Genomic DNA, 10,355 nt, shown 5'->3' with positions numbered 1-10,355 from the left:
ATTTCCATTCTTTTGGGACTCAGTCACATGATTTAATTTTATGACTCTTGCCTAATGCAGGGGTGCTCAAGTCTAGTCTTTAACAGCTACTATCCTACAACCATTTGATGAAATCATTTTTAACATCTTAAATGAGTGGCTCGTTACGAGCTAAAGGAGGAGATTAAGCCTTTAAAAAAGTTAGAGGATGGTAGCTTTTGAGGGCTGGACTTTAGCACCACTGGCCTAATGTAATGTATGAAACTAGCAATTCAAAGAGCCTATTGTTTTCATAAGTCTCAATCGCTTTATAAAAAAAAAAAAAAAAAAAACTACTACACATTGATCCTGCAAAAAGATGGGTTTAGAGCTACTAGAAAACTAGCAACATCATAAGCATTTTAATAGATTGAACAAGTTTTTCAACAACTTTTTAATCCATCAAGTAACCCATCATGACCATAGCAAAAACTAAATATTTTTAAGCTTATAATATTTTAGGTGATCATAGCTCTTTAGATGAGGTGTGTGGCTCTGAAAAGAGCCGTTGGGTTTGCGGTGATGGAGCAGAGGGCTTTACTTGGAGCTGGTGTACTTGGTGACAGCCTTGGTGCCCTCAGACACAGCGTGCTTGGCCAGCTCACCGGGCAGCAGGAGGCGCACAGCGGTCTGGATCTCCCTGGAGGTGATGGTGGAGCGCTTGTTGTAGTGAGCCAGGCGGGAGGCCTCGGAGGCGATGCGCTCAAAGATGTCGTTGACGAACGAGTTCATGATGCTCATGGCCTTGGAGGAGATGCCGGTGTCAGGATGGACCTGCTTCAGCACCTTGTACACGTAGATGGCGTAGCTCTCCTTCCTGCTCCTCTTCCTCTTCTTGCCTCCTTTAGCGGCGCTCTTGGTCACGGCTTTCTTGGAGCCCTTCTTAGGGGCGGACTTGGCGGGTTCAGGCATGTTGATCCACTCGAGTTGAAGCAACGAATGAGCTGCAGGGGAGGACAAGCTGTTCTTATACAGCAGCCATGGAGAAAGAGCTACAGCAGCACTTGGCTGTGATTGGATGAGCCGCTCAGTCTGGGTGGAGCTGGAGAACAAACCACGTGACTTTTTCAAACGTTGCGCTCAGTGGGACAATAGAGGGAAAAGAAAGGCGGGAAACACCCAGGACAGAATAATAACTGTGATGCTTTATGTAGATATTTTCTCACCAAAGTGAATATTCGAGCTGTAAATGAAGAAAATTATAAAATCAGAAAAATAATCAGTGATATAAAGGTTCATAAAATCAAATATTTTCAGGTCAGGTGAAAACAAGTTTCAGCTTTAATGATTTTCCACTCCTTCTGTAGTTCAGGTAGATGCTTGGATTTTAATTGATTTGACTTTCAGGAAGTTTATACATTAAAGACCTAAACTTATAATTTATAGTAGTCAGAATAAAGATTATATTACATAATTTGTCTAAACTGCTAGGAATTAAAGTAAATATGTTGGCAGTTGAAATAAAAGGAAAAGAATCATGTCTTGGTGAATAAATGTATCTTATTTGGAGCCTTTAATAAAGGGGACTTCAATCTGGTTTCAATGGATATGATCAAACTTGATTAAATGGAGTCAAATCCTGTCCTTATTGAATATGTCATCTCCTTTACATTACTTGAAGTTCAACAGTAGATGCTAATCGAGAAAACAAAAAGGTAATCAGATATTTTCATTTCAGATGAAAACATGTATATAAGTGTCTTGCTGAATAAATTAATCGTGTTTGGCGCCTTTAATAAAGGAGACTTCAATCTGGTTTCATTGGATATAATACTTGATTAAATGGAGCCAAATCCTGTCCTCGCTGAAGATAAATGTTTCCCTTACATTGGTGTAACAGTAGATGCCAGTTGAGGAAAAATGATTTAATTTAAAGTGATAAAAAGTTTCAGTTTTAATAGGATTCCACCCATTCCATAGTTTAGATGCTTAGAATCCAGCTTTAGAAGTATGTTATATACACTTAAATAAACGGGGCATGCAACAGTATTTTTTTCTTGATTCATTACACAATGCAACCATGATTAAATGCAAATCTGCCATCCTCTCATCTAAAACACACGAGTGTTAGGAGTTTTCTATTATTAAAATCGTTGTATATGGTTTCCTGAACAAGTAGAGCAAAATTAAAGTGGGAATCGTGTTCTTAACCTGCAGGTTGGCGGCCCTGAAAAGGACCTTTGTTTAGTTTAGAGAAGCGGCTCAGTTTAACCTCCAAAGCCGTACAGGGTGCGGCCCTGCCTCTTCAGAGCGTACACCACATCCATGGCGGTCACAGTCTTCCTCTTAGCGTGCTCGGTGTAGGTGACGGCGTCCCGGATGACGTTCTCCAGGAAGACCTTCAACACACCGCGGGTCTCCTCGTAGATGAGACCGGAGATGCGCTTGACTCCACCGCGGCGAGCCAGACGGCGGATAGCGGGCTTAGTGATTCCCTGGATGTTATCACGGAGAACTTTACGGTGACGCTTAGCGCCTCCTTTACCGAGTCCCTTACCTCCCTTTCCTCTGCCGCTCATTATGACTGTCTCTGTTCTGTAACAAAAGAATAATGGCGACCAACTGCTGCGGTTGGCCTTTGTCTATGAACTGCGGACGTAGAAGGAGCCGTAAACAGCTGTAGGAAGCGGTTTAAAAAATGTCTGTATTTGTTATATTAATCCTTTTATTGTAAATTACGCATTAAAGAGCAGTGTAATCGATGTGTGGCATGTTATATTTCATATATCAATTAAAATAATCTCAGTTTAAAATACATTTGATATCCTTTACACATGGTATGTAATGTGGAAGTGTAATGGGGAAACTTAAAGTTTTGTGGATATGTTGCTTATTAACTTTCCATTAATGATAATTTTTAGGGGTTCTGATATTTGTTTAACAAACCTAAGGGTGTAACTTTGCGACAAAAGATGATGGGGAGGCTCTAATGATGGTGGCTGATGGACCTGCAGTTACTTAACCTGAACGCTTTCAATAGGATTTATATTTCCCAAAAATTAGCTCAAACATGTATTTATTGAATACTTTACTATTGTTGAGAACACAAGAGTGCCAAAATACATTTTTTTTTATATTTACAGTTAAAGACAGATGCCTGCCTTCAGTGCATTATTTACAAAGGGCACAAAAACATGAATGTATAAAAAATGAATAACAGCCAAAACCAATGCCAACATCAATAGATCATTCATCCCTAGTATGGACACAGCTTCAGTTATTATAACGTTGCATATTTTTTCTTCTAAATTTAGAGATATTTTATTGCATGGTGGATATCCCAGTAAATCTGTCTCATTTAACAATATAATGATGCCAGAGAAAATAATTTAAGAGATCTAGAAGCTCTGCAGTCTAAATCTCTGTTCAGATATATGTTAATTTAATTCTGTAACTCTGTAATGGACCAGAAGCCCAGCTTTTTCAACTCAACTGTAATTTGCTGCCATTTTAGCTGAACTAACTTTTTCGGTGGCATCTTTAATTTTTTCAAACAACCAGTCTCCTAACACTTATCGGAGTAGCTGCTGCGAATTTATGTTAATTTGGCTTGCCAACCTGGTCAGACGGAACCGACTGCATGTTAAAACAGCTTGCCCGGCATGTCTCAAATCGACAGTTCCTTTACACTTTATATTTTTTACAGTACTCTCCTTTAAGCCCGCCGATTTACCGTCATATGCTATAAAAGTGCATTTTTGTCTCTCAGATTAAACAGTAATGTATTGATGAAGGCAGCATGGAGAGTTTCAGCTCTTAAAGCGGAGTGTGTGGCTCTTAAAAGAGCCGTTGTGGGGCTGTGTCCAGCAGCAGCAGCGGTGGCTTTACTTGGCCTTAGCGGCCTTCTCGGTCTTCTTGGGCAGCAGCACCGCCTGGATGTTGGGCAGCACGCCGCCCTGAGCGATGGTGACTCCGCCCAGCAGCTTGTTGAGCTCCTCGTCGTTGCGGACAGCCAGCTGCAGGTGACGGGGGATGATGCGGGTCTTCTTGTTGTCGCGGGCAGCGTTTCCAGCCAGCTCCAGGATCTCAGCGGTCAGATACTCCAGCACAGCAGCCAGGTAGACGGGGGCTCCGGCACCGACTCTCTCCCCATAGTTGCCTTTGCGCAGCAGCCTGTGAACACGGCCCACTGGGAACTGGAGCCCGGCTCTGGAGGAGCGGCTCTTGGCCTTAGCTCTGGCTTTTCCTCCGGTCTTTCCGCGGCCGCTCATTGTTACAGATGCTTTCTAGAGAGACGCTACTAGAAAAATGCTCCAGCAGGAACGCCTAGCTTCTTTATATCCCTGCAGAGAGCGGCAGACTGCTGCTGGTGCTGACAACCAATCAGAGAAGCTTCCAGCAGAGGCGGGCTTTTTCAAACCAGCTCCAATCAGCAGCAAGCATTCAGCGGGGAGCTGCATCCTCCTCCTCCTCCTCTGAGCGGCGCTGAGCTCCAGGAGGAATTTTGATGTCAACAATTAGATTTCTGGATATGTAGAATATTCAGTGGCACGGGAAGGGGGGTGCTGCGGGGGCTGCAGCCTCCCTCGTCATAGCATCAGCCCCCCATGGTGGGGGGCTGTGGAGTAACATAATATTGTACTTAAAAACATGAAATTATTTATGTATTTATTTTTTAAAAGACTGTGTTTGATATGGGATTAAAATGATGGGCTGTGTATAAGATATAAACTAATGATTCATTATTTTAATATTTCATAAAAAACTAGGCTACTCCCCCGGAAGCTTCCGCCACCTCACATTCGTTTAGGAATGGCTAGCAATAGGCAGCAGGAACGTATTTCTGACTATTTCGAGGTAAGAAATGGTTTCAATTCCCCTATACTGCATTTATTTAGCGTTATTTATTTCTTATTTATTTCTATATGCTGTGCCTATTCGTCGTAGTCCTGTGGCTGAAGAAGTCTACCCTAGAATAAGGCTGCATATCACTAAATATTATGTCTGTATTAAGCTATTTAGTGATAAAATATGTTTTTTTTTTGTGTGTGTGTGTTTTTTGTTTCAGATATGAAATCATTCCCCATATCCATAGTCGAATGGACTTTCAAGACGTTCAATGCTCAGTTTAGGCTATATTTAGGCCATGTTTAATTCAAGTATTCCTGATTCTGTTGATTGGGAGCTGTTCTTTGTTTATAATGATTAAAAGAGAAGAAATAAAGTTTAAAATGTTTATGCTTTGTTCCGAAGCATTTGAAATGGCAGTTTTTGGCGACAAATTTAGGCCTACAATATTATGTTAAAAACGTCAGCCACAGCCCTCAACATAATGACGTCATGTGTTTTCCAACCCAGCCATCAGCCCCCCTCGCTTGAAACAGCTTCCAGCGCGCCTGAGAATATTATTCATTTTTTACTTCTGAAACTATCACAACGATAATCGTAATATGGAGATCTGAAATTACAGTTCATCGTAGTTCTTGACAGGGAGAATGTTAATTTAGATTTCTTGAAGCAAAAGCCCACAAGACATGATTTGGAAACGTAATGCATTTTGGATCTAAAATGTTAATGTTAGATATTATTTTAGATGTCTGAAATGTTAATTCTGATTAGAAAAAATGCATTGGAGACGTCTGAAATATACCGTAAATTCTCTAATATAGGCCCGGGCCTTTATTTCACTCAAGTGCATCGCGGTCCAGGCCTTTATTGGATAGAGGCCAGAATTAGAGACAGGCCTCTATTGCTATTTGAGCAAAACAGACTACCAGTGGAATGAATAAAAATGAGATTTTGTGTCTATTTGAACCTATAAAACACTAGGTTCATTTATTGAAAAAGTACAGTTACCATGTCTCGCTTGGTTTGAAGTAAAAAAAAAAAAAAAAATCCTCCAATTCTGTTTAATCCTCCTCCTCAGTTTTTCTCTTCCTCTTCATCTCTCCCTTTAATCTCCTCATCACTCGCGCTCCTCCTGTTCTGCTGCGTGTCTGTTCTCTTCCTCGCGCAGACGGGCAGCAGTCAGGGCCTGTCGTCCAGCTGCGCAGGGCTGTGGTACTTGTATGTTACTACCACAAGTATAATGTTGAGGTATGCCCAGAAAAAACGTTTATAGCCCCGGCCTGTATTAGAGACCGGCCATTATTTACCTCCTCTGACAGCGAGACCGGCCATTATTAGAGACCCGGCCGCTATTGGAATACAGGCCAATATTAGAGAATTTACGGTATACTGAATCTGATTTCCAGTCGTCTGAAAGCTTATTCTTACAAGTACTGTTATTTATTTATTTTTTTGCATCCTGAAATTGAGTTCATAGATTTGATTAAGGATATCTTTTTTTTTTACAGTTCTGACTACTATGAATGCAGCTCTGACCAAAAACAATCTTATCCTAGTGATCTGCAAATGGAACAGAGAGGACAGCACTTCAAATAAATATCGAAATAGCCTGCCATACAGCTGGTAAAGATTATTAGTCATCCAGGTCATAGTCATTCCAAAATAAATTTTGAACTGAAAAAGCTCCCTAGATTCTAAGCGAAACGTCTTCAAAATTGGAAACAATGTCTGGTGGAATGTTTTTTTCTTCTTACGTTTTTGATAAGCCTGTCATACTGATTCTGGACTATAGCCATTTATGCTTTTTTGGGGGGTGCTAAAGCCCCTCTAAATTAAATCAAAGTACCCCTAAAATCTAATATGTTTTTTATACTGTATGCATTAAAATAAACAAGTAAACAAGCATGATGGGGCTAAACTAAAATCTTGAGCAACACTTTGAGGGAATCACTGCAATAAAGAGTTTTCTGAAATTAAGCAGATTTCTGCACCTGTTGACATGTATGTTGGTGAAATGTTACTGAACATGGTAATCTACTGTCACTCTATTCAGCCAGCTGAATAGAGTGAAAGTGAATTACTGCATTACCTCTACTCATGGGTGTGAAGTTTTTTAACAGGGCGTTCAGATCTGGTGAGTTTATGAAATTAATAACTGGGGATGTCTAATCCTGAAACCCTGTGTGTTTGGGTTGTTATAGATACTGCCATCCATCCATCCATCCATCCATCCATCCATCCATCCATCCATCCATCCATCCATCCATCCATCCATCCATCCATCCATCCATCCATCCATCCATCCATCCATCCAGGATGGGTCAGCTCCTCTGGGGGAACCCTGAGGCGCTCCCACACCAGCTGAGAAACATAGTCTGTCCAGCGTGTCCTGGGTCTCTTCCTGGGTCTCCTCCTGTTGGGAGGTGATTCATAAGCTGACCATATTTAACAAAACATTATAATTAGTTGATGTGTATTTTATTTATTTACATCCAATCCTAAAGCTTATTATCTAAATACAGCAGCTGTTTAATGTGAGAAAATCCAGTAGAGAGAATGATCTTTATTTACTAAAATAAAAACCTACAGTTATTTAATACTGATGTTTTCATTCTGGTTGTTGTGTTTGATAAAGGGTTCCTGAACACTAGCCTGGGTGCCATTCCGAACTTAGTCCCGCCCACAAAGTTTGAGTTCGGGGAAGTTCGGTCTGGCTCTGCTCCATAGTAGCGCGAGTATTATCGCCCACTGTCAGGCGATCCAATCAAATTGTCAGGGCGGGCTTTATACGATGATGGACAGATGACCAACAGTATCAATCAACCACGTGACCAATGCGCGCTTGGGTGACAACAACAATGGCTGCCGCTGGAGAGTTGAGGTGAGTAGATTCTGCTATTAGGTCTGTTCTAGAAGATATCGACAGCAAATTAATTTTAAAAGAGGAACAGAGAAACGCGATCAAGTCTCATCTTCTTATTATAGGCGTGAAACTGCACGCTTTGATTTTTGTGGACAACAACTATGCGTCGCTTAACATACGTCACGCACTCCGTTGCTCTTATTGGTTGTAGGTCTATCCAATTGAGTGCAGAGGCATTTTTTTCCTGGTTCGTTCGAAACACGCCCCATAATCACAGCTCTATGGAGCAGTATCAGACTCATATTCTGACTAGAATTGAGTCGGACTACGTCAGGCTACCTGAACACCAGGATAACCAGCTAAAAACAATGTTTTCAACTACTAACCTTTTAATTACTTGGAACTTTATTTAAATAACCTTTAATGAAACAATCATAACAACACCAGCTTCAGTAGAGAGAATTATCTTTAATGACTAAAATATCAATGAACTGTAACCCTAACATCATTTATCGTTTCTAGTGATTTTATACTGATGTTTTCATTCTGGTTGCTTTGTTTATTTTGAGGTTTAAATTTGCTCCCTGAAAACCAGGATGACTGAGTTTGAGTAGAGAAACTGTAATAAAGTTGATCAGTTCATAGTCTGAGCTTTACTTGGTTGATTGTGTCATTTCCTTTATACAGACTAATGCTGTAGTTGAGCCGTCACTCTCCTTCTCCCTCTGTTCTCACATCAGAGCCAATATCTACGAAGCCCAAACTGGTTTATAACATCAGTGAGCCTGACTTAAATGGATCCTGCACAGTTTATCTGGAATGCAGAGCAGCTCCTCACAGAAACACCAACTACATCCTGACTGTAGGAAACCAAACACATGAAGGCCCCAAGCTGCATTACCACATCACACCACAAGATGGAGACACAACAGTCACCTGCAATGCCTCTAATGCTGTCAGTGAGATGTCAGCATCAGAAACATTGAGGTGTAGAAACACTGACAGCCTCTCTAACAAAGGTATGTTCAGAAACATGAATCCTTGTGGTTCAATGAACACATTATGTTTGACCTGCTGGTGAATCAAGAGCCTGTTGGTAAATAAATATACATCAGTTTGATCAAGTATAGAATATGAAGTTTGGGACGGAATTAAAAATAATGAAGTCAACAACCAATGAGGATCTGAGATTAAGGGATATAATGACAATGATTTAGATCTTAAATGTTGGATATAATGGAGGCTGCAGTAAAAGTTGGACTGAATGTAAACATGTGACTCCAGATGAAGGTCTGGCCCACTGTCGCCTAATGCTTTTAACTCTCCCTCTACATTGTTGCAGGTCATGATGTGGTTTAGACTATTTTTCGGAGTTCTGGTTATTCTTTTCTTCTTTTCAGATGTATGTTTTGAGTACGTTTGACGTTTTTATTTCTAAATATGATCTTATACTGAAATAGATTTTTGTTGCTAATAAACATCTTTATTCACTCCAGGCTCAAACATCCTGCAGCAGTCGACCAGGATGAGAGTCAGCAGCATCCCCACTCCTCACCTGCTGCTGGTCAGGTTTCTATCTTGCTCATTTTTAGTCTTTGTGATCAAGAACATGAAGGAAAGCTATAAACACTCATGAATGAGATGAGTAACAGTTTGACTTCTTCAATATGACAGGTGATGCTTCAGAGTATGAACCCATGAGAGGCTCTACAGATGCTGAACAAGGTGCAGTTTGAGCTGCTGAAAGATTTAAAACACTCTAAGCTGTGATTAAAGATGCTGTATGTTTATTTTAGGGGAAATTCAGAGGAATACGTCCTTCCTCAACAAGCTGCTATCAAGGATCAGGACAAGGTTGATGAGAACTAATAGACAGGAAGGTCGTCTGACCCACTGCATTAACTCATTCTAACTGTCATTAAAAGCTTTTGTTACTCATAATATGATTGCAATAGTATTTCTGTATGTGACGACAACATCTGACACACACATGAAAACCAGAGGGCAGCAGATCATGTGAAAATATAATATTTGTGTCATTCTCAATACTTCTGGCCATGACTGTACACCATTGCACTCAGTTATAGCTCACACTATACAACGAAACCGCTCACAATGCAATTTCTATGTATGTATGCAACACGACGCTCTGCTCACACTGTACGTCTAAAAACCATGTCGGACTCAGCTCCATAGTGAGATGGCGCTACTCTATAAATGAAGCCAAACCAGAAGAAGAGGAATATGAAGCTCACTAGAGTGAAATGCACTGCCTTTGTAATTTGTGCAGGCCTGTGATGAAAGCCCTAAAAAGAAAAGGCGGGGACGTATTTAGACAAAGACATGGCTGAGCAAACATGGCTACTACCGTCTGTCAATTTTACAGAAAAACTCCAGTTTCACTCGCACCCCCTTTGTCTTTTTTTACATATGGGATTATAGTCATCAGAAATATTTACAGTAAATTTAGGGTATCACCACCATCAACCTTGTACTGGGGGACACTTTAATTCCTGTAGCTCTTAGATTCTTTCAGGTTTTTTTATCCCTTTTTGTCTTTGTGTAGAAGAGCTTATACGTTTATTTTGTAGGATTCTAAGTCATAATGTTTTGACTGTCAAGTAGAATGTGGTAACTTACAATACTAACTGAAATTAAACTTTAAGATGCGCTTAGATAATGATTC

The 10,355-nt window shown here is 40.5% G+C and overlaps 3 protein-coding genes and 1 long non-coding RNA gene across 4 annotated transcripts; 1 reads left to right on the top strand and 3 right to left on the bottom strand.

The window, feature by feature from the left end:
* Positions 1–456: 456 nt before the first annotated feature.
* LOC119778382 (histone H2B-like) lies at positions 457–1,068 on the bottom strand. The gene has a single exon (XM_038277571.1). The coding sequence runs from the start codon at positions 928–930 to the stop codon at positions 556–558; it is 375 nt and encodes a 124-aa protein (XP_038133499.1). The 5' UTR covers positions 931–1,068; the 3' UTR covers positions 457–555.
* A 920-nt stretch (positions 1,069–1,988) lies between these two features.
* Positions 1,989–2,548, bottom strand: LOC119778383 (histone H4). Its single transcript, XM_038277572.1, has one exon. The coding sequence runs from the start codon at positions 2,535–2,537 to the stop codon at positions 2,226–2,228; it is 312 nt and encodes a 103-aa protein (XP_038133500.1). The 5' UTR covers positions 2,538–2,548; the 3' UTR covers positions 1,989–2,225.
* Positions 2,549–3,654: 1,106 nt separating this feature from the next.
* Positions 3,655–4,305, bottom strand: LOC119778379 (histone H2A-like). Its single transcript, XM_038277570.1, has one exon. The coding sequence runs from the start codon at positions 4,227–4,229 to the stop codon at positions 3,843–3,845; it is 387 nt and encodes a 128-aa protein (XP_038133498.1). The 5' UTR covers positions 4,230–4,305; the 3' UTR covers positions 3,655–3,842.
* A 2,772-nt stretch (positions 4,306–7,077) lies between these two features.
* On the top strand, positions 7,078–9,610 carry LOC119778381. The gene is made up of 5 exons (XR_005280054.1): positions 7,078–7,229; positions 8,410–8,688; positions 9,166–9,233; positions 9,344–9,394; positions 9,466–9,610. It is a non-coding gene; the product is annotated as an uncharacterized LOC119778381 (long non-coding RNA).
* Positions 9,611–10,355: the final 745 nt, after the last annotated feature.

This window comes from Cyprinodon tularosa, unplaced genomic scaffold, assembly GCF_016077235.1.
Source record: "Cyprinodon tularosa strain WSP-4 unplaced genomic scaffold, ASM1607723v1 ctg1322, whole genome shotgun sequence".
Classification (NCBI taxonomy): domain Eukaryota; kingdom Metazoa; phylum Chordata; class Actinopteri; order Cyprinodontiformes; family Cyprinodontidae; genus Cyprinodon; species Cyprinodon tularosa.
Note: the sequence above shows the minus strand (reverse complement) of the source record. Positions and strands in the feature narration are given on the sequence as shown.